The sequence below is a fragment of the Epargyreus clarus genome, unplaced genomic scaffold, assembly GCF_041222505.1.
Source record: "Epargyreus clarus isolate Ecla_fem2 unplaced genomic scaffold, WU_Ecla_fem_2.2 ptg000005l, whole genome shotgun sequence".
Taxonomy (NCBI): domain Eukaryota; kingdom Metazoa; phylum Arthropoda; class Insecta; order Lepidoptera; family Hesperiidae; genus Epargyreus; species Epargyreus clarus.
In genome coordinates, this window is record NW_027332213.1 from 10,843,618 (window position 1) to 10,868,963 (window position 25,346).

General features: G+C 34.4%; 1 protein-coding gene across 1 annotated transcript in view; it reads left to right on the top strand.

The window, feature by feature from the left end:
• Positions 1–22,413, top strand: part of Scr (homeobox sex combs reduced) — a 58,783-nt gene extending 36,370 nt beyond the window's left edge. Inside the window, exon 3 of the mRNA XM_073073150.1 lies at positions 20,317–22,413. Coding sequence (XP_072929251.1) covers positions 20,317–20,621 — 305 coding nt within the window. The 3' untranslated portion in view covers positions 20,622–22,413. The remainder of the gene's footprint in view (positions 1–20,316) is intronic.
• Positions 22,414–25,346: the final 2,933 nt, after the last annotated feature.

Below are 25,346 nucleotides of genomic sequence, written 5' to 3' on the forward strand. Positions count from 1 at the left end.
ATTAACCGACTTCCCAAAGGAAAGAGGTTATCTATATACTTGATACATTATGTATGATCATTCAAATAAATAAAATGTAGGTAATTTCCAATTACATTTTAGACTACGAAGCTTAGCTTCTGATTAGATCAGTTATATTTTTAAATAAAATATCTTCAAAGTATTTCATACATCTCTGTAATGTGTCAATCCTACGAGTACATAGCGGTCAAAATAGGTTTTGTAAGCCAATTTTAGTGCAACCAAAAGTTAGTAGGTAAACGCTTTTGAAGAATAAATATTTGACTAAAATTGAATCAAGCGGATCTAAAATATCGCTCCATAATATTGCAGGCCAGAATAAATCTTATATATAAAATTCCCGTGTCACAATGTTAGTTACCGTACTCCTCAGAAACGGCTTTACCAATATTCACCAAATTTTATATGCATATTCAGTAGGTCTGAGAATCGGCTACTATCTATTTTTCATACCCCTAAGTGATAAGAGTTGTTCACTCTTAACATTTTTTTATTTATATGACAACACAACGTTTGCCGGGTTAGCTAGTATTATTATAAGTATAACATAACTATTATAACAATAAGATATTGAATAAGACTTTCGAACCTAGAATGAATCATGCATTATGACTAATAACTTGTATAACAATCGCTACCTTTCTAAAACAATGAACTTTACACTTCTAAATTATTTCTGATAGTTATTTAACTTCGCAAACTATTTAACCTACGTGCAAGTTATTGGAATTATAATGCTACTGGCCAATAAGGAGTGAATTGGAGTGAACAGTTAATTTCTGTGAAAGCCCTTTCGCGTGAAGGAGGTCCTTATAGAGCCCAACCCAGTACGTACCTAAGTACAACTATAATCGTCCGTATAATATCCATACAGTAGCGTATGTTTCAAGGGTCCATAATAAGCGATAGAATAATTCGGATTTGATTGTTTAAGATCACATTTTTCTTACGTACGTACTGTGTAGAGCCGCGGTCTCTACAATGGTCTGTAAAGTGCAGATTCGATTCCAGCTTAGGTATAGGTTCGATATTTTAAAAGAAGAGATTTATTTTCTTAATTCATTTAAATATGTTTTATTAAATTAGACTGAAATTAAATTTCAATGAGTTTTATTCAATCACAGTCTAAGTTCATAATCAGAAGATACGCAAGCTCTTGCAAAAATCTAAGACGACAATGAGACTGAATGAGAAAATTTATAATAAAAAATTGTACCTACTTTTCTTATGTAATTATAATCTTGGTTACGAGTATATATAATTTTAGAAATCTACGTTGCTATACGACTCGTTCATAGAAGAAAATGAAACAATATTCTGTTAATATAGGTAGACACTCCTAGGTAATAAAGCTACAAATAAACAAATACTTAGCCATTTCTATACTTACGAAGCCTTACATTTCCCTCATTCCGGGTTGCCTACTTCCTTGAACGAGGACTACCTAGTACCGGTTTCTACCGGCTTACTATCTACATGGATACAGACGGACGATTTGTCTTACAGATAACAAATCTAAACATGAATTATACCCAAGATTTATAACATTATCACTATCAAATCCGAACAATCAGGCCTAGTTGGGTATGGTTACACTAAAAGTCGCTTGTCAATCTCATTTTGATATCAACTTGACACACCTTGCTGTATACAACCTGCGCCTTTTATCATAAACATTTGCGAATTTAAACTTACGCATGATTTTGTATAAAAGTTTATAGTTTTCTGCAATAGTATCACCTCAATTTAGATATTTATTCCTATTAACAACCATACAATTGATAGGGGTTAGGTAGACATGTTAATATAAGGCAATGAGGTTAAGATTGCAATTTAGTCTCCTAAAACTGTAACAATATGTGATCGACATCAGGTAAGACTCCTGTTTTATTTGAAGTCACTCATACATTATTTTTATTTTTAACACAATTTTATATTTATGTGCACGTTGAAACTATTACTTGGGTTTCGTGCCATCGCCCTACTTCAGTAGACTAGAAAATGGTAGGTATATTTGTAGATGAACCTTACCCGTGTGTAAGTCCGTAGATCCTTACGAGTCTTTTATATAGTCCTTTATGAATATTTTATGATCTCTTGTATAATTGTATAGTAACGTTATTATTTTTCTCGTTATAATAAATCTTTAAAAACAAATAGATTAATACCTATACATTAAATACAGATAATAATGAAGCGACAGCTACGTAAGACTCTACATATATCTTAAAATTACACCGCTTAGAAGTTTCATTTTTTGTACAATCCACCATTATTAAACGTAATGTCAGTGAGTGAGGATGTGAAGTGTCTCCGCGCATCAAAGTCACGTGTATTTTCAAGTGCGCAGCCGCAAAGCGGGCAACAAGACAATTCGAGATTAAGTCCGCACGGCCACCGCATCGAAATAGACCATCAAAAACTCTAATAAGAATTTATCAACGGCGCCGTCTGAAGCGCTCGAACACGTAGATTTATTGCGTGTTATGTAAATGTGTACAAGATATTAGCGTCCTTAATATTTCCACGTCGTGATTACCGCTCACATGAACGTGAGAAATTCAGTCTTAAGTACTCAGTACCCTTAGTATGAGTTTTTACGTTTTTACAAAAATGACTGTTTTTGTTTTTGTTTACGTATTTCTTGTATATTTCCAATCAGTTCTGATACAGTCGCTAGGGGCGCTGTTTGGAAATGTATCGGAAAATACGTAAACAAATACAAAAACAGTTATTTTCGTAAAAACGTAAAAACTCATACTAAGGGTACAGTACTCGCTCGGACCCAATCGGGCGATCTACGGATGCCTTTTTATGCACCGACCGCTTACCTACTTAGCTCCTCGACGCAAATAGATTTCGATGCATTGCTCATTAATATTGTTAACGTGCTTTTAAACATAGAGTTCCGACAATGATACATGCTTTACTTTCGTTCTAAATACGTCTGTTCAGTTGTTGATAGTGCAATGCGTAACAGCAATTAACAATTAAATGTAGCTGATCAAACGATGTGTCTCTATAACCTTACAACGTTTCGACAATATATTTCAGACAACATTTCTTCATCAGGACTTTTTCATCTTCAGCAATCTTTTCTTATCGGATTGCAACACAAATCCATTTGCAATGAAATTGGTTCGTTAGGTTATAAGTAAACCACATCTGAAGAGACCATAAAACGGAACGCGTTTCGAAATTTAATTCAGTTTCACTCATTTTTGTCAAACGCTAGAGTCAATAACGTGAGGCAACGAGCCAAATAATAAGTAGCCGAGACTAGCCAGTGACATTTGGAGTAGCAGAACACGATCCAACGGGTTGGTTGATGACATAATTCATAGCATGCGTGCGTTGCGCTGCATATCTCTCTATATCATTTCTCTATATATCATTAGGCATATTTCAGACGCTTCTATGACTGGCTGTCCGCGCGATGATGTATATCGTTTCGCGAATGCACCTTTCCGTTTCTTCTTCCTCTGTTTTTTAATGTATTTTCGTTGGAGATAAATTTTAAAACGCGCAGCTTGAAAATAATACCGTTTCTCATAAATAAGTTGCATACATTATGTTGATAAGGGATTATTATGTGACTAATAGATGTATCATTGTTACATTTACTATACTCGTCCTATCTATCTGATAAGTTTGGCAAATTAGTAATTGCATTTAAGGTCCTGCATTCGATTCCTAGTCAGACTTCTGGATCAAGGTGTTTTGTGCCCATAGAATCCATAAACGAGAAATCCTAGTAAAACGAAAGTAGTATTTATTGCCATAAATGATAATACTGACAATCGCATTTAAAATAACACTGATCATTAATCACATTTAAAGCTTTCACAGTTTGCTGTCCTCGTACTAATGTTTTTGATATATTAGGCAAATACTCGTACCTACTGTCCACCTGATATGTGCTACTATGAAAGTCTTTAAACCAATCTATACTAATATTATAAAGAGGAAAACTTTGTTTGTTTCTTTGGTTGTAATGAATAGGCTCAAAAACGACTGGACCGATTTTAAAAATTCTTTCCATCCATCCATCCATCCATCCATCAGCCTTTTGAGGTCCACTGCTGGACATAGGCCTCCCCTAATTGGCGCCACTCCAACCGGTCCCGTGCCCTTTGAATCCAGATCCAAACATTCTTTCACCATTCGAAAACTACATTATCCACGAGTAACATAGGCTATATTTTACATGAAATATATTTGATAAAAAGATTTTGAGGCAATACAAAGTTTTCCGGGCCAGCTAGTATTAAATAAAGAGAGTCTACTAAGTCAAATTCCGATAGATTGCCACTCTTAAGAAATAAGTTAGAAGTCAACTTATCATGATAGGTATAATCCTTAAACCAGAACACTGTTACTTATCACACAAAGATAACTCTGCTTTTGCCGTCACAGTAAACATTAAGATTACTACCTCTCTGAAAATATGTACCGGTTTGCACTGATTTCTTTTTTACTTCCCCTAAGTCGCCTGCTTTAGTCTTAGTAAAACCATGTGCATTATTATCAATTATTTTTAAGCTTTAATTAAAAATACACCACATTAAACTTATATATTTTGCAACACGTTACTAGATACTTCGGGGGATCAATTTTGACGGTCTATATTGCGTTACTGAGTAATTTATCACACTTTTTATGTGGGATAAAATCTTGCTAGTGAAATCATAACTACAATTCCCAGCATCTATTACTCTATCATAAAACGAGTTAAGTAAACTTCTGTTTAAGTAAATCTAACTTTCGTAAAGTGGCACCATGGGACAGGCTAACACATCGTCGTGATACGACCCCGGAGATAATGGACAATAATTGGCCAAGTGCAAGTCGAACTCGCACACGGAGGGTTCCGCACCATACATTTTTTATTTTGAGCATTTGTTATCAGCATATTTAGTATGTTGACAATTTGGACTGTCTACCCATTACGGTTCAATGTATAAAGCGAAAAACGCCGAAAAATAGCGGTTTCTTGTACGTCGACTCCTATTTATTTTCAAGATTTTTTTAGTTTCAGTTTAGTATTTGTTGTTATAGAGTCCACCATTATACATATTCCGTGAAAATTTCAAGGGTCTATCTACTACAGTTCCAGAGATAGAGATCTGTGGCAGATGGACAGACAGCGGAGTCTTAGTAATAAGTTTACCCTTTGGGTACGGAACCCTAGAAAGAGAAAAACAAAAACTTACTCGAATCACGAAGAGCGGGTAGCTCTTTAAAGTAGGATCGTGATAGGTAGGCGACATGTAAAAATAATTACCGTCTACTAAACAGAAATACACAGCGTTCGAAATAAAACCTTATTGTTTGCTATACAGAACCACTCTTCAACGCCCAAAGATGCACCGCTGTGCAATTATTCACTTCAAGGATTAGTAGCTTACCAACATGACCTTAACTAAATTACTCGAAGATACAGAAGATTTATTTACGTGCGATAAATTACAAAGTAAACATATTTTTGTTATCTTAAACGGATTTAACATTTGCGGAATTGTCCAATATCGAATCAAGGTTTTGGAAACGTCTCGAGAAAAACGGTTTTCATTGAAAACTTTGGATAGATCAAGGTCTATGCGCAGGGTCATTGGGCTAAAACAAAAATCAATTTTAACGCTAATAAAATTACTCCTAATAGAGACACTATATTGACATATTTTAATTAATCAAAGCTAGTCTTGCAATGTTTTCGCTTCGGTCTCGTTGGGTGGATGTCACAAGAGGTAACTAAAGGAATACAACCAGGAGGTGGATAGCATCTTTTTCCTGCTACTTGTATATTGTGATAACTAACACGCAAAGCCAAGGGTCACAAATCCAGAAATACACACGCCTTTATCCAGAACTAAACTTGTAAAAACCAAGAAATACATTATGTAATGTAAAGTACGAGTAGTAATGTAATGTAAACAAGTTTGTTTTCTAAAAAAATAAGATACACCTAAGTAGGTACCTATGTATTATGATTTTTTAAAGTGAAACATATGTATCTAAGTTAATTTCTTATTAACATACAATATTAAGTGGACGAAATCGTACGCTAATACGACTAAATAGAGATAACTGAAGAACTCATTTTAAATAATAAGATATTAAGGATACCTCAGGTAGACACAAAAGAGAATAACAAAATAATATGCCATCAAAAACACTGCTTGTAAAAAAATCCAAGCCTCGCCATTCAGCTCTTCCACCGTAAAAAGTCGTGAGATCCATGCAATCCAAGTCACGCAGTCTCTACTTAAGAGACCTTCTGTCTTAAGATATTATCTCACTATCTAACCTAACAACATCTCATGGGACCATATCAATATTAAAAATATTTTATGATTCAAATAAATAGATTGGATTTGGCAATCGTACTAAACAAACTAATTTAATTTAATATACATATACTTGTGAGATACATTGTTTTTTTTTTATAATATAGAGGAAGCAGACTAAGCTGGAACGGAAAGTATATCTTCCTTACCGCACTCTTGAAACTAGAACATAGCAGCGCTTAAGACGCAAAAATTGATCTAGCGGTGGTGCCGCTGGAAGCGGCGATACCACAAACAGTTCACATTGTGTTTTAATCGCATCATATCGCAGCACACGAGTAACATTACTACGATTGCCAAGTCCAATCTATTTATTTGAATCATAAAATATTTTTAATATTGATATGGTCCCATGAGATGTTGTTAGGTTAGATAGTGAGATAATATCTTAAGACAGAAGGTCTCTTAAGTAGAGACTGCGTGACTTGGATTGCATGGATCTCACGACTTTTTACGGTGGAAGAGCTGAATGGCGAGGCTTGGATTTTTTTACAAGCAGTGTTTTTGATGGCATCTCATTCCTTTTTGTAGGTATGCCTACTTTTTTTCCTTTCCGGGACCTTCTATTACTTGAATATCAACAACAGATTTTTTTAAAGCCCTCTCACTGTCTTACGACAATGAGCGTTCTTTTTTGTTATTGTGAGAATTACTATTTGAAGAGTATATTAATAAAAAACATATTTTCCACTAGACCACGTTTTTATTCATTTCTATTTTAATCTTGAGTCATCGAACAATATCATTTTATACACAACCAGTAATAAAGATTACAATTTATATTAAAAAGGTTCTTACAATACGCCCCCTTTATCTATATTACCCACCTTTAACAATCCTCTACATAAATACTAGCAAACATAACTCTTTCGTGGAACTAGCTAAATAGTTGAATCTCTACACTCTGACACGGTAGACTACTGTTACTATCTGAGTTAACTTTTGTTTATTTCAAATCAACCTCCATTGAAGTTGTCACGGACTTACAAATGGACACACCAAACGCTTGCAATAATTTTAAAATACATTGTTTTTGGTCTCAAATAATCACTCAGTCATCTATAAGCATGCTATCACGCGAATGGCCAAAAAGAACTCAAGTTTAATTTTATTTTAGCATAAATTACGATCAGGCCTACAATCAGGCCGTTACAGGACCACTCTCTGAAAGTAAATCACATATTATAAAGTTGTACAATTCAGTTTATTTCCTCTCTCTAACAGGATAACCTATTACTATCATTACTTATATCAACAGATTCACGTTCCATTACTTCAGACTCGCTTACATCCGTCATATCCCTAGTCACATTACTTACATCACTTGTATCTGCACATACATAGCTTGTATCTTGCACTAGTCACATTACTTACATCACTTGTATCTGTAACCGCAGGCACACGTACACCTATATCACCTGTAACACCAGCATCAGTCACGCACTCTTTTCATTCATCATCTCTTTCATTCGAACATGATAAATTAAATCTAAAAAGTTAATATTTTAACAACTGGAATTACTCCCGTTATCCTCAGGAAAAACATCGTCTAAAACCTTAACACCTCGACTGATTGTAATTTCACGTGTCTTCGTATTAAATAATCGATATCTTCTTATGAATATCCGACAAAAATCATTGGTTTTGACTTTGCATCCAATTTTCGTCTTTTCTGTTTGGTATAAGAGTATACGCTGCACATCCAAATAAGCATAAATGGGTAACATCTACTCGTTTCCCAGACCATTTTTGTAGTGGCACGCAGTCTTTCACTGCCTTCGTCGGACTCCGGTTTTTGATATAAATCTCAGTATTTAACGCTCTTGCTCAAATTCGCTTCAATTTATAATAGACTTCTCGCTTTTTCGATAATAGTTCTGTTAGCTCTTTCAACCATACCATTCTGTTTGGTGGTATATACTATATATCGCTTTCTGATGTAGAATTTCATTTGTTGACAAAAAAATATCGTAAGCTCTATTACAAAACTTCGTTCCACCATCTGATCTCATACACTTGTTCCACTTGCTAGTTGCCTTTTCAACGCGAATTTTATATTTTTTCAATTTCGTAAAGTCTCACTCTTATGTTTGAGAAAATTAACATGTGTCATTCGAGTATAATCGTCGATAAATAATAACATGTACCTTGAACCGTTGAATGAAGTAGTTTCCATGGGACCACATAAACCTGTATGTACGATCTCCAGTACATCGTGCGCTCCTGTTCAGAGTTTTGGAAATGGTTTCTTACTAGTCGACATATCCGTCGTAATGTTTACATCATCAAGACGAGTCACAATATTCTTTAAAATTCGCATATATTCCAGATTAGTACGGGCTAGTCTTCTATGCCAATATTTATTTGACATTGTCAAATTACATATCGGTGATTTGACAAATTGTTTAAAATGTATACCATGTACGTTGTGGCCAGTTGCGATGATATTATCCATAGAGTTACTAATAGTGCAACCGTTTTTCAGGAAATTAACAGTAAATCGTTTTTCAGTAAGTTTACTCACCAATAACGAAATCATACTTAAATTATTAATCTGTATTTGTCTACTGAATTCAACCTGTAGTTATTTTTAAAATTATTATTTGCAAAGTATATTAATAATACATATTTTCAGCTAGACCATATTTTTCACCGAACAATATCATCTTATACAGGTTGAATTTTTCAAATAGGCCTTGAGGGCCAAATCCGAAACTATGAGGATTAGCGAAAAGTGCTGAAAGTGATTACGAGGCCGATTTTGATAAAAACTATAACTGCATCATTAGTTTTTTAAAATATATTTTTCCGTAGCCGGGAATCGAACGAGTTCAGTTTTAAAAAAATACACCCTCTATATTATTCCACTATATGATAGTGTTGCTTATAAGGATAAAATTCTGGAAAGTAATGTTATGTGACAAATTAAAGTAAAAGGAAAATTTTGAAGAAAATACATATTTTTCATACCTTGGCATACTAATCCTTAAGGATTATACATAACATATGACTTATGTATAATTCTTTAGGACTATACATAAGTCATAACATTGAAGAATTTGTTGGTTAATCAACTAATTCTTCGATGGCCATAACGGCCATGACTTACGGCTTAGTATGAGAAAGTAATAGGTTGGCAACTAAGTTCCCGCCGAGGATTTATTTTTTAATAAATATAGATAACTGATTAATTAGTAAATTCTTATTTTTTGTTGTTCACAACTTCGTAATAACGTTGAATATGATTTTCAATATCTCTTTGTTAAGTAATCACTCGGATTTGACTCGAAAAAGTCATTCTCGCAAATTGTCAACTTTACATCTGTATATAAACTCCGCATACGCATAGCAAGTTACAAACGCATAGCAATTTACAAATCTATTATAATGATCCTAAAAATAACCTTAACTAAATCGAATACAAAAATATAAATTCTTGGGGAACAAAACGTCCGCTTTCGAATGATTTAAAACATAAGGCCAAGAAATTGTTAATATGCGAAATGTTTAAATTAATGAATGGCGGAAACTTAACTGCCAAATTATTATGAAAAAATTTGAATTTTCTTAAAAATGAGGCTTTTCCTTTACTTTTTCATTTATCATTACTTTCAAGAATTTGATCCTTATAAGCAACACTATGAGGTAGTGGAATAATATAGAGGGTGTATTTTTTTTCAAATATTACGTAAGTTGAAAACATGATTTTTTGTTTGTGTAGATATTGGTTTGTCTTTAATAGTAATTGGTAGGTTTAGGTCTAAAACGGATAGGGCAAAAGAAATTGTGTAATTAGGGTAATCCGTTTAAAAGTTATTAAGGATTTTACATTGTGAACTTTGTAAAACTTTATATGTAAGCTTATTTTCATACAGACATTTATTTAAGCGCAACAAGGCCGAAATTTGCCTAAACATTTGTTTCCTTGGAAACAAACTTATTATTATTTTATAATACGGTGACAGTTGCTTTACATCACGACAGTTATTGTATTTTGTGTATGTTACCGTTAGATTGCAGAATACGTTAGCATACACATTAACTAGTTAGTCTCAAGATTAGCTAGAAGATAATAATATGCAGATTAACTATGTAGTAAAATTCGAAACATCTTTTCAGACTTGTTCTTAGGGTTAAAACATATGCCTTTTTACGACATAACGACGTATCGTGACACATAGCGACATCGTGCCGCAAAGCGATATTGTTTCTTGAAAATATGCAATGTTTGTCGTAAATTCATGACACGACGACGCATCATGGCATGCACGAAACGACGTCAAGGGGTGAAAATTGATACAATCTTCGTTTTGTACTTTAGGTAATGGGCAAGTTAATCTGCGTTTTAACTGATTAGGCACATTAGCCGTAACATATAGTTTTATTCTCATGACATTTGTCAGAAATTCGGAATGTTTTTGATATCATATTAATATACTCTTTAGGGTTCCGTACCTAAAGGGTAAAAACGGAACCCTATTACTAAGCTGTCCGTTTGTCTGTCTGACATAGAGCTCTATTTCTGGAACCTAAATAGATGGAAACTTAATTTTTTTACGGAATATGTATAATTATGGCCACTTTAACAACAAGTACTAAAAGTAAAAAGAAAAGCTTTCAAATAAAGGAGTTTTTTTTTTCTTTATGAGGAGGAAATCTTCAAAAGGTACCCGATGACGTGGAAGTGACGCAGGGTTATGTGGGACTTTTACCGCACTAAAACCCCCCGGTGGCCGTCCTCAATGTTTGTTGGAGAACTCCGGAATCTCCGACGGAACGCAACCGAAGTCCTCCAAGCGCGATGCCCCGATCGAGCTCTGCCCTGGGAGCAGTTTTCGCTCCTCCCAAACTATCCGGTGTTCACGACAGTATGCGACCACACATACCGCCGTCCTTCCCGGGGACACATATAGGACGGTTCGAGCTCCCACTCTTGCCACGCCCAACTCCGGCAGGCAAACAGGCAGGGGATATCGTAGCCCTACTTTAGTCCAGGAACTACAGGGACAAACATATAATGACCTGCTATTTTTTGGCGTTTTTCACTTTATCTATTGAACCGTAATAGATGTTATAGTTGACATTTTCACAATGCATTCTATGGCTGCTATAATATCAATTAGTAAATATAAAAAACACATGTTTTTTGGTACGGAACCCTCAGTGTACGAGTTCGATTCGCACTTCACCCATTATTTGTATTGAAGTTAAATTGAAGTTGGAATTGAAAACTTCTTTTGTCTCGAGAATAAAAACAATTGACGTCGCCAATAATAGTAGGGGAGCCCAAGAGGGGATTTTGAAATTTCTGCTGCGCCTTGAGTATGTTCGTGTGACTCATTTTTTTACATCTTTCGAATCCTTTAGGAGCTATTCCCACCGTGAATCGAAAAATATCATACAAACTTTTCTTCACTCACTAAAGTGTAATCTATACAATCGTATAGGTCCAAACGACGCTCGAGTTTCTACCCATTTAGCATCATGGGCTCCCCTACTACTCGTACATTTCGCGGACAGGAACACAGATTCATTAACTGCAAATGTAACTTTGTAATCCTATATACTTATATAGGATACAAAGTTATTTTATGTAGTTGGTGTATCTAGATAACCGGACAGAAATTGCAAAATATTTTAGTTTTTCCATGAGTTATATACTAAACACTAATCGTATTCTCAATCTTAACCTTCTATGTCTGCTAGAAGTGCCTTAACATTTTGATGATCGGTCAGTCAGTGAGTGACAAAATTACGAACTTTGACTACTTGTAATTCTTAAACTACTGGTTCAAATTGAATGAAATTGGTAATACACCGTCTCTATACAATGCTTGCTTGGCTCCTGAAAATTCAAGCTTCTAGCTTCATATGCAACGAAGTTACAGGGGGTCAAAAATGGGCCGAATTGCTTCGGGAAAAGGATGGTACGGCCGTGCCGCTTCTTTTGGCTCGACTTGGCGGAGGCACTGCCGTGCCTCCAGATTTTTAAACAAAAAAGTAATCGTCGACAACAATTCTGATTTTGATTGATTAATGGAAGTAGAAATACGTGTCCTTTAATATCAAAATATATTTTACGCGAGAACACTGCACAATACCGGAATAATAAAAAGGCGAATTTGTAAAACAGAAGTATCAAGGCTAGAAAAACAGGTCTGAAATAGGTGGTTTTACCGTCTTAACAGATGCAGTAAACAGGAAGAGTGGCTTGGAATTCCACCTTACGCCCGTCATAGAGTCTATCCACTTACTTGTGAGACGCAGGTGAAAATTTTAAACAAATATACATAAGCTCATAAGCATTTTGCATTACATTATCGATGCCGAATTTGCGATTTATATCTCTGAATTTTACCTTGAAATGAAAATTATGATACACGTGTTGGTAGATTATTTACCTACAACATACATTTTACCTACTTAAACGAAATTATGAATATAATATTTAAGTACATTACATTTCTTAAAAAAAAGTGTCCCTTCATTTTAGAATGATTTTTTAAAATAATTTCTTATCATAGTATAAAATGATCATTTTCATTATTAAAAGAATTTCGCCCAAAATTTTACTTCCATGAACCTTTGATATAAAGTGCGGGATCCTTATACCCATTTTTTTTTTCATATAATGAAGACGTGAAAGTACCTCAAGTAAATTTGAAAATAAATTTTAAATGAAATAAAATATGAAAATACACATGCATACATGCGTTACGATTGACACTTATATACATACAGTAAACCTAGTTCATAGTAACTCCAAAACATAATTACTATGCAGGTTTGTGCAGCAAGTAGTAAAGTCCTTATCAAGCAATCTTGTTTCTGTGCCAACTAGCTGTAAGAAAAGCAAGAAAAACACTACTTTTATTTTTTCATACACTAATATGGTTCGGTCGAATAATATTAATCGATATGGTTACGGACGTTAACTGAACTTACAGTTGACTTATTAAACGTGTTATTATGTAATACTAAATGTATGTTGCATTAGGTCTCTAAGAAAACAATTGCAAAACAGTGATTTTCTAGCACAAAAGTTCAATGAATTTCTTGCAGGATGCGTGGTTAAAGCCGTAGTCAACCAAGCTGGTCCAGTGCTAGTTAGTGGACTTGTTGGTTAACTTGGTTGGTAGACACACCTTTGAGAATATTACCTAGAACTCTCAGTTACGTAGGTTTCCTTAGCACGTTTTCCTTTTAGTTAATTGAAATAATAATGCATATGAGTTATGTTAGGTTAGGTTAGCACGTAAAAAAAAGGGCTTTATAGGTAAGTTTAAGTTATATCTGTACCAATCTAATTAACACACTACACTTATATTATGGGAATACTGTAGATCGCCGTTTTGTCGGTGTCATGGGTACAGACAATTTCACTAGCACCCAGACCAGATTAGATGCAGAACGGAAAACTAACTTAACTAATCATCCAGGTTTCACAACGGGGATCAAACTCGGAACCCTGTAGCGATCGCATAGGCTATCATATTATATTTTACTATGTGCGATGTTATATTCACATTTCCTCCAAAAATGGTGATTCGGGATCGAATATAAAATAATGTGTTTCCATGGGACCGATATGTATAACATCTGCCCATTATAAACAGTCGGTGCATCGTCAAACAGGTCATCCCGCAGTATTCACAACAGCAGACACATCAATCATGAATAGCGGGTTTTTAAATTCAGATCTAGACTAGTTTTGTATTCTGAGCTAGGTTTTTACGGAGCATCTTTGGTCATCCCAGGAAATAAACGTTTGAAACGCATTTGAATTTACATTTTGTTTGTTACCTCTGTATTTTTTTGCTAACCTTGTAGTGTTTTGTCATCTACCTACTTACTGCACAGTATTTGAAGATTTCTATTGTGTATAAGAAAAAATAGCTGGTAATTATTATATGTGGTTAAATTAACTAACTATAACAATATTTACGTTGGTTGTTACAATTATGTAGAGTTATGTTTAAATTCTTAACGTTATTCGTGTAAAACTTACAATTTTTGATTTGAAGATGAATACATTATAAGTAATTGTATGATGGGCGTAAATAGATCTTATAAGCTGGAAGCCATAGTTGAAATCGCAAACGCGCAATTTTTCAAAGTTATATGCAATGAAGGAAAATATTATGTGGAAACCAGCAAGCGTGGAAGTTCTCTAAACTATTAAACACCTTTAACTTTGATAACAATCGACAAGCAGTAGGGTAATATGTTTTATAGTATAGTTAAGAATTAAACCTTTTTAACTGTGGTTAGCAGTAATTATCTAATGAGTTGATGATAATAAATAAATAAACGCTTTCTACACTCACAGCCCCACACTAGGATTCCCCAATCCCCATGTCGTGGGTGCCATTGACACACACATAGACAAATACGCAAACACCCAGACCCAGAAACAGAAATCTAAATTCATCATTTAGATATCTGTCTGGCCGGGGATCGAACCCGGACCCTTTGCTCAGACCGGTATGGTTACCGCCCCGCCACGCGGGTCGTCATGATGATTCTGTAATGGCTAAAGTCGATTACAATGACATCTTTACTCATTAGGCATCTTTAAAATGATTCCATGAGCGATCGGTTTGCGCGGGCGCCCCTACTAAATCCTTACAAATCTTATATGTACCTACTCATGTGTTATTATAAGATGATTTATTCGCAATATACTTCTTACTTTGAGTAGCTAACAAGACACTTCCATATTATACTCAATTGAGTAAGTACTTGCAAGTAGCGAATCAGTGTAAAACTGTACATAAATTCCACTAAATGGACATGATACATATTTTTGTCATTTGTTTTGATTAGTTTAACAATACAATACATATATATTTTTTTTAATTATTGAAGTCTAGTTGTACAAGATGTTAAGCATGGGGTTTCATTATCAAGATTAAATAATGTAATCTAACCTTATTCTCTCTATTTTGATTATTACTTAACTTGAAAATTTCAATCAAACAGTATACCTGCAAACAAACAGTATAATACAAAATTTTATTTTTCATTAGATTACAAAATCAATACATTAATTGTTAACATGTTCTAATTTGGTCGGTTCGCTAAAACATTAGTTGCCCTCAGGTTGAATCATCTATATGATGTTTATTCCTCCTCCCTACAAACAAATACCTACTACTTGTTAATATGCCACTTCAGTTGTATAGAATAAATATTCCTGCTCCAGCTATCAGGTAGCTACCGTCAGTAATTTCAAACACTCAACTATTAAATGCTAGCTGATTATAATCTTAGTTAAGAAAAAATGTAATTGCCTTATGACTCATCCATTACTGTCTCACTACTGGGAACGGGTCTCCTCTCCGAAAAAAAGAGTAAACTATACAAAACAATAAGTTATTATCTGGAGGCACGGCAGTGCCTCCACCAAGTCGAGCCAAAAAACAAAAAAAAAGCGGCATTTAATTTAATTAATTTTTTTTTGCAAAATTTAGTATTTATTACCTCCTTTAAAAATATGAAAACAGGTCTGAATAGATGTTTATGTAAAGTTACAAAATTCAAATATATTAAGTAGCTATACACTTTTAAATTCCCACTTCACTATTGACAAATGTCTTTTGCTAACGTTTAATTCAGAACTCTTTCTCATTTGGTAACCTGTCGGAAAGCCTATAATTTTTTTGTTCTGTATAATTCAGTAGTGTGGTATACATACCTATATTTATCAGTTCTGTAGGTATATCGGTCTTGGGATATAAAAAGTTATAGATAGAGTATACTACAATCCTAAACATGATTACAGACAAAAAAGTTATACTCCTATACAAATACATCGTCGATTTTTTTAATATTGAAGATTGTATATAAAAGAAAGCTTAAATTAAAATAGAAATAGAAAGAAACAATAAAATTAGACTTATGGAATTTTCTGTCAAAAAGTCAATTTTTCGGAAGATTTTGTTAGTAGACTTTAGCTACTAATTGTTTTAAACAAACGAAATATAATCCAGCCACCTTCCTTCCATAATAACAATTTCAAGTGTTACCTCAGTTATTTTTAAATCCAAACCTTTTTTTCTACATTATTAAACAATCTATTTCTAAAACAGCGTGACAAATGACGATTCGGATCTACAGAGCACATTATCTCAATGCTTCTGTTATTCAACTGTTCTGTGGTGCTTGATATTGGTCAAAGCCATAAAAACTACATGTGACACTTTTATTGCATGTATTCTGTTTTCATCTAGATATCATTAGTCATGTTCTCTTTGATGTTTTATCGCTAAACATTTTTATGTTGGCATATCTAGAGGCACCGTTATTAAGTACCAACGTTGATGGAAAGATATGAGCTTGATAGAAAAATATTCCAAATAGTTTCTATAATCATTTTTCACGTCCACTTTTATCCGGGAACGAAGCTGAAATGACATGGACGATTAAAAATAGGTACCTACCATTGGAAGCCATTGAGTGATACGTTATGTACCTATCTGTATAATTTATGCATTCCCAGTATAATTTTATTCTTGAAATCATGTTTATTTCGTTATGGTGGAATTTAATTAATTTAAATGACCGTAGGTAGTTTTTTTCTTTTAACTAGCTAATTAAATATATTATGCTAACGTATAAATGGAAATAAATATTTACTTTACATATTTTAACGCAATTTAAGAATATGATATGCAAGTCTAAGTGCGAATTTATTTATAAAAATAGCATATATTAACGAATTTAACAACCAGGATTTTAAGTATATTTTTTTCATTATACCTACAGTTAAATATAATAACTTGTGAACTGTTGTATTGTTAAGCCAGTTTATAAACCTGTATAAAATCCATAAGAAAAAAAAACGAAAAAAAAGAAATAATTTACATTGTATCAGAAGAACACAAAGTAAAATATTTCTTAATATTATTAAGAGATAATTTGTCAAAAACAGCTAACAAATTTAGCATTCCTCTAAGAAACTGTTTTACGAAAAACGTTTCCAGACACTAGCTATTTTAGTTTTCAAATTTAAGTCTCATCCATAGGTAACGCAAAGTCATTCGTTTAAAATTCGACCATGCAATATGTCTAGACTCAGGCAGACGGAATATCAATGGCCTGTGACCTAGAATTACATACGATAAGAATAAAGTTTTGTTTTTCACATCGTACGGTCTATTGCTTTACCTGCGCAGTATTTTTTGAAAATAGCAAATCGAAATGCAATCCTGATCTTAGTGTAAATCGTACATCGAGTTAATCTTAAAGACAGATGTATTGCTTCTCTTAAATTGCTTCTAATTATAACACAAGCAGCTCTAAAGCGATAGGTGGGAGAGATGCTGTAAGAAAAATTTTAAGATTCAACTCCCGAAATTTTTTATACGATTTTGAAGAATACTCCTTAACCATAGCTTGGAACTAAATATTTCGTGATTATTATGTACACTACGTGTGAATATAACAATGTATTGTATAGGCAAAAAGAGTTTCGCATATGATGCAGGCAAGATAATTGCATGTAATTATTTTGCATATGAGGAAACTTACGGCACATACCTACTACCGCAACTACATAATAATTGTATGCAATTAAAAGTCAACTAGTAGTATTCAATAAAATGAAAAAATATTGATTATGTCTATCTGTCTATCTGTGATACACCTACGTATTCTAAAATATTTGAAATAGAAAAATGTTAACATAAAATACCTAAACTTTGGTGTAACGCGAAAAGTTCTGAAAAAATATTTTCCTTAACATTATTCGTGATTAGTCGTGATTTTTTTCTTTAATTTTTTAATATTTTAATGTATAATATCATATTTTTTGTTACTTACACTAAAAAATCGGTGTAAAATACTATACCTACGAAATTTTACTACAGATAGTGTCGTAACTTCCTACTTTTATCCGTACAAACTCTTGTAGGTCCTAACCAGTTAGCCAGGCAAGAAACAGCTGTACACTAATACAATCCAGGCTGTAACTGGGCCTATGCCAGCAGTTTTCAGCAGCTCCTCTAATGACTAATTCACAGCGGCCACTTGAGAAAGCGATTCATTACGTCTGTCTTGAACTGACTAGGCAAGGATGAGAGTATGGAAATTATGTTATTGTTTGGTAATCATAGACTTTTTGTAATCAAGAAAAAAATAGTAAGAATAAAAAAAAACAAAAGAGAATAAATAGTTACATTTTTACAAAAAAAATGATGCTAAAATTTTCTAATTTCCAGACAGGGTCCCTTCATATTCATCCACAAATTTAATTAAATAAGAATTCGTTTCCTATTTAACGCAAATGTATGTTAAAATAAAAGTGAATACATTTTAAAATAATTTATATAACTCAATAATTTTTAAAGGTGGTAGAACCCTTTGTGGTTCGACTCCGGCGGCACCACCGCCACACCTATTTCTACCTAATAACAGCAGTGTTAGGCGCTGCTGTGTTCCGGTTTGAAGGGTGTGGTAAGGGAGACAGACTTTTCCGAGGCGTTCCAGCTTAGTCCTCAGGGGTAGCGGCGCATCTGTGGCCGACCTCAGGTAGGAATATCTAATCCTATCTGGGGTTGATTACAGATGTCCATGGGCGGCAGTAGCCACATCAGGTGGACTGCATGCTCGTCTGCTATTCTTATATTATAAAAAAAAAAAAAAAAAAAAAGAAACTCAATGAAAAATGTGCGATCGTTACTACAGTTCATTTAAAAATAATATCAAACGACCGTCCATCATCTGCACTTCCTAATAATAATATCTTATTCAAATTACAAACTTGATGTAAGCGTTTCATCTAAATAAACATTCGTGAATCCGCATTGAAATTCATACGCCCTCGTATTGCGTCCATTCGTTTTGTATCTCTACAAGGATTATGTTAAAATAATGCTGTCCATCAGTTGTTTGTGCATCAGACTGTCACTAACATTTCAATCGCGAAGGGTTTTTGCCGTGTCTTCACTTGTAGTACTTGGGACGGCATCGAATATTTATGGTTTTTAAACATCTTTATCGACGCGGGCTTGACATCTTGAACGGAATAAGGGAAAGTATTAGGCGCGTGTGCTGTATTCATTTCGGCTATTTTTTATGTATTAGCCGATTGTTTCGAGTATTAATGTTTTGTTCAGTTTTTTACAACGTTTTAATCAATGTTTGCTTCAATGATAATACAATTAGCAGATGCGTTAACCGATGCGTACTACGAAATAGCCATTAGGGAGCGAGGCTGCTTAAAGAAATATAACAAATGGCACAGTTTAATTTGGTAGACATAGCCGAGACGGGCCGCGTATCGATCAAGAGTTGACTGGCGACCGTCCAAGCCGGACCAAGTGGTGGGCCGTGCCGGCGACACGCGGAGACAGGTGCGGCATGCAACCCATGACTCGATCGACGCTTCGCACCACCGACACTCCCTTCTTTGATATCAACAAACGCCATTTCAACCTTCCACACTTCACTGACTAGCTTACTAATGTTCTTCTACACTAACTAAACTATCACTATTGTCAGTGCCGTATTGTAGGTACTCTTGACGAAGAGTTTGGACTATTCGCTGTTATTTAACAACTTGTATGAAAAGGTATTATGTACCAAAACAATACGTAATAAACACCATGTTGTTTTATACTAACTATATAGGTAGGTACGAGTATCTACAGAAATACCCATAAAAAATGAAAAAAAGATAAAGAACGCTTTTTTAACTCCTACTAGGAATCTTGTTTGAATCGTGCGCATTGCCGCAAGCTGTACATCACAATCGAGCAAGCGTAGCAAGGCACGAAGTCGATCGAGCCAACTATTCATTGGCGCTCAAACGGGCATTTAGTTCTAAATATTAGCCCACCTCGTATTTTGCGCGCAACATAATACATAATGAAGTAGCACATTTAATATAACTCGTTCTATTAAATATGTTAGACATTGTATTAATAGTCCACGTTGTTATTTTCAGGTACGGTGAACGCTAACGGGGAGACGAAGCGTCAGCGGACTTCCTACACGCGGTACCAGACCCTCGAGCTGGAGAAGGAGTTCCACTTCAACCGATACCTGACGCGGAGGAGACGGATCGAGATCGCGCACGCGCTCTGCCTCACCGAGCGCCAGATCAAGATCTGGTTCCAGAACCGCCGCATGAAGTGGAAGAAGGAGCACAAGATGGCGTCGATGAACATAGTGCCCTACCACATGAACCCGTACGGCCATCCCTATCAGTTCGACCTTCACCCCAGTCAATTCGCCCATCTCTCTGCATAGGATCAGTGGAATTTTTCGAACAGTGGATAACTGATTCATTGAGATAAATCAGTCGGTCGTCGCTGACGAGGTTGTATGTAACGTCGTCTGTGACGAAGACGCGCGTTACAGCAACCAGACTGGGATCAGTTATTCGCTGCTCGAAAAATTTATGTGCAATAGACAAATTTGTTGAACTTGTTGTTGTGACTTCTGTGGCGTTAGTGAGTGCAAGTGCTTCGGCGAGTGATTTGAATGGACAAAAGAGACTACAAATGGAAGTGTTAATTTAAGACCAAACTTGTAACAAATCTATTAGGTATATAAATTCGAGGCGTTAGAACCTACGTTAGGTACCTAAAATTTGACTAATTTGTTAAAATCAAGTAAAGAAATTGTACTATCAAGTATTGCAATTACTTTATTATGTACTTTTAAAACGTTAATGCGTTGTTTAAACTCTCGTGTAGAAAGAATTTTACCTAGTCATAAGCTATAATTCGTTCTGCATATTATTCCTAAATTTGTAAGATAATCAAATTCATGACTAATAGTGTAAATTGTGATGGCTGCGTAGATCTTAAGATAGATGTGTTTTAGATTCAAGTTATTTAAAGGTTTAATGTAATAACGCTGTAAAAATCAAAACATCCTACGTAATTTGAAATGATTAATTATTAGCCATCGAATCGGAAACAAATTCGGAATTGTACAGGGATAAAGTAAATTTGGAGAATTTCAAAAAGCACAGAACGAAGCAAAAACAGCTGTTTCAAATAAATTTTACTTAAATTATGTCATAACTTTATCTACTTAGTAATGAATAACGGCTAATAAATATTATTATAATTAGTAACGGCTTGTACAAGCGCTGTGAACTTGATAAAAAATTTAAGCTCAGTAACATTAGATCTGTGAATAGGTAGATTTTTCTTAATTGTAAATAATAATGATTTGTCACTAGCAAGTATGGCAAAAGTTAATATATTCGGTATAGTAACTTCTTCTCGAAGAACTGTTTTATGTTCCTGTCTTAGGTGTAAATAACAAACAAATATTTATCATTTACGTTTCACAGTTAATATTAAAATATCCTAGAATGTTTATGAATAGGAACTTTTGAATCCACCAACGATACCATTTAAATATTACATGTGACTATTGCGTACTATAAATCTTTAATGTCGTATTTGTATAATGTACTTAATATACTTAGTGAGTAAATAATTTTATTTCTTCCCTAAAGTGTTCTTTGTTTTCTTAATTTCGCTCAAGCACCTTCCATTCAAATGGCACGTTTTGAATCATGGCCTATCGTTTTGTTTTTATTAGAAATGTCGTGGTCAACTGTGATATTTTGTTAAATTTTATTCTTAAGTAAACTGCGCAATTTGAGTTTTTTAATTGAAATCTTCAGTGTGTTTGAAAAGCTTATCGATTTCCCTCTTTGGTTCACTCGTTGCTTTATTTATTGTTTGTATATATAATGACGTAGTATAATTAAATAATTTTCGAATTAGACTAATGTAATGTCTTTCCTCTTGTAAAGCTTAATGTGAATTATTACGTGCAATAGGAAGTTGCCTAATGTTTACGAACCCTTCTGTTCTTTTCTATTTGTACAATATTGTTTATTTAGTTGTGTTATTTCTTTCTAATTAATAAAATATAAATATGTTTATCGTTCATTCCAGTTCAAATGAGAACTCTAGGGAAGTATGCTACATGATCATTTAAATTATTGTATTGTACCTATTGATAAAATGTATTAAATTTGAAAATTGGTGAAGATGATAAATAAATTATGAAGAAATACGAGTCTTTGATTGCTGATCTTGGATGAATAACAAGAGTCTGTAAACATCAATAGTTAGTGAATAGTAGAAACATAAGACTACAGTAGCGTTAGTAAGAGTTTTTACGTTTTGGCAAAAATGACTGTTTTTGTATTTGTTTACGTATTTCCCATACATTTCAAACTTTAAAAGTTACTTTAAAGTTACTTTTTTCAAAACGTAAAAACTAATATTAAAGGGTACAGAGAATGTTATTGAGCAAACGTTACAAAGAGTTAGATATTTTCCGGGTATGCTTTCAAACATCGCTGCAACCGCCAACTAGACGCCGTTTGATGGTTGTATTGAGTAATGATTAATGATCGGTACCAATGACACGACAGCCGCTGCCGCGAGGGGGCGCTCACCACGTGCCAACAAAGGAGTGTCGAAAAATGTGAAGGTTGCCTTAGTTTGTAGGTCGCGGGTGCTGCGTATCGGAGGCTGAACCTATAAATCATCCCGTCAGAATATTTTGCTTTGTACCCAGAGCTGGTGTGTTTGCACTAGAAAGGCACTAGCTTCGAATATGCTTTAAAATTCAGAGATAGACAACACAAACATATTTTCTTCAGTTTTGACGCATTGCTAAGTTAAACGAGTAAACACTTATCTTTGACATGCTATTGATAAACTTGTCCTAAACCGTACTGAATTATCTTAATAACACAAAGATATCTAGTATAAATGTATTTTAATGATATTCATAGGTATTATACTAAAACATAACAACTAAGAGCAAACTGTAATGTATTGTAAATTGGTAGGAATGAGCCTAATAAAATTAAAAATCTGTTTGAATTTTACATGTCTAGAATTCTTAAATTATTTACATATCAGTTTTGCCTATGTATTATTACATACGGGTAAACTTTAATATCCCATTGAACCTGAAATAATATCCCCTCTTTAACTCCTCACCCTAAGGTTGCCTGGAAGAAATCGCTGTGCTAGCGATAAGGCCGCCTTTTGTATCGTCGTAAATTGTATGTTTTTTTTATTTTGTTTACTATATTGGGTACAATAAAGAATATTATTATTATTATAATATATTTACCTTAATATAAAAGATTGCACTAATTAAACTAAGTTCCTTTTGGTAAGAAAAGACTGCATGAGGATGGAGGTAGAGCTGTATTGAATTTCACAAGTAATAGTTTGTTTTTGATTTATTATAAGCAATAGCAACAAGGCAAAACTTGATGTTAAGTGGTCACTGCTACAAATTGACAACACAAATATGAAATGACTTCTATCTAAGATTAGCGGATGCGGACCTTTACATTGGAACGCTTTGTATCAGAGCCTATTCCATCACTCGAGGTAACCACATGCGGGTCTGGTCTGCATGGGTACCACTTGCGTCCTATCTTTTCACATCTATGAAACTATCTAGTTTCTCGTGTCATGGGTGCATCTCTTACTATGGTGGCAACGAGACTGCAGTCAGTTAAGTCACGCTGTGGATGGAACATGCAGGCATTGACCCGCTTGATAGAAAAAAGACTTAGCAATGTGTCTACTGGCCCGAACGCCTTTATCGTATCTTACTTTTTTATAATATAGGAGTAGCAGACGAGCTTGCAGTCCACCTGATAGTAAGTGGCTACTGCCGCACATGGACATCTGTAATCAACCCCAGATAGGCTTAGATACTCCTACCTGAGGTTTGCCACAGATGCGCCGCTACCCCCTGAGGACTAAGCTGGAACGCGTCGAAAAAGTATGTTTCCCTTCAACTTCAACCACACCCTTCAAAACGGAACACAACAACGCCTAACACTGCTGTTATTAGGCGAAATAGGTGTGGCGGTGGTGCCGCCGGAGTTGAACCACAAAGGGTTCTACCACCTTCTAAACTACACTCATTATACTAAAAAGACAGCACCTACATAGCTAAAATAGATATTGCATTGATGTAGCGGTAGCACCGCCATACTTAAACCATAAAGAGCTTCCACGTTCATAAATAAATCTCTACCTTTAACTAATAAAATAATAACTAAGTTAGAGTTACTTAAATATTTGCAAGTGACCCACAATATCGAATTGAATCAAATAAAAAGTAGCGCCGAAGTCATTGGACGGGCAAATGACAATACTAAAGGTAAGATGTGTATCTGGCATACCGTGTCGCGTTACAATGACTAATATTATTAATGTTGGTCTGTCCATCCGATTGTGGGACTGGACGATCGCGAGATACCTTACATTAAGGTGTGCTCGAGTCGCGAATCATTTTTCATCTCACGGACAGAACAGATGTCAATTAGAAATGCCTTGCGCTGATTTTGAAAAATGTAACTAATGTTGTTTAAGTATATAATATAAATTGATAATTTGGTGAACTAGTTACATTAATCTACGTTGCAACGGTAGTAAGCACTATTAATGTGAATGACTTCTGTGCCCAGGATTTCTCTAAGGCTGAAAGGGTTTTTAGGTCATGTCACCGAGCCGATCAAGTGCGAATTGGTTGACTTCACACACGTTTGAAATTAAAAAAAATACTCTTGAAAACTCTTTAAAAAAATACCTCTTATTATTCTATTATTGTTAAAACAAGTAATAATTAATCTATCACACGCAATAATAGGTAGCATATTAAAAATATTACTCAAAATTAATATATGGAGTTAAACATAGGAAAATATCACGAGGAAATACCTCAAAGTAGGAAAACTTCAGACGAAGTTTTTACTCAGAAGTCAGTAACCGATTTCAAGCACCATTCCAGTTCTATTTGGAGTTGATAACAGGTGATCGTAATTGACATTGACTTACCATCACGTGCATCATTATAATGTCATTTGCTCCTTCAAATTCATAAACGAGAAAACAGTTCAATTTTAATTTAAAGGTCAAAATACTGCGCTGTATCAATGTAAACTGACTGTACAATGACTGACAA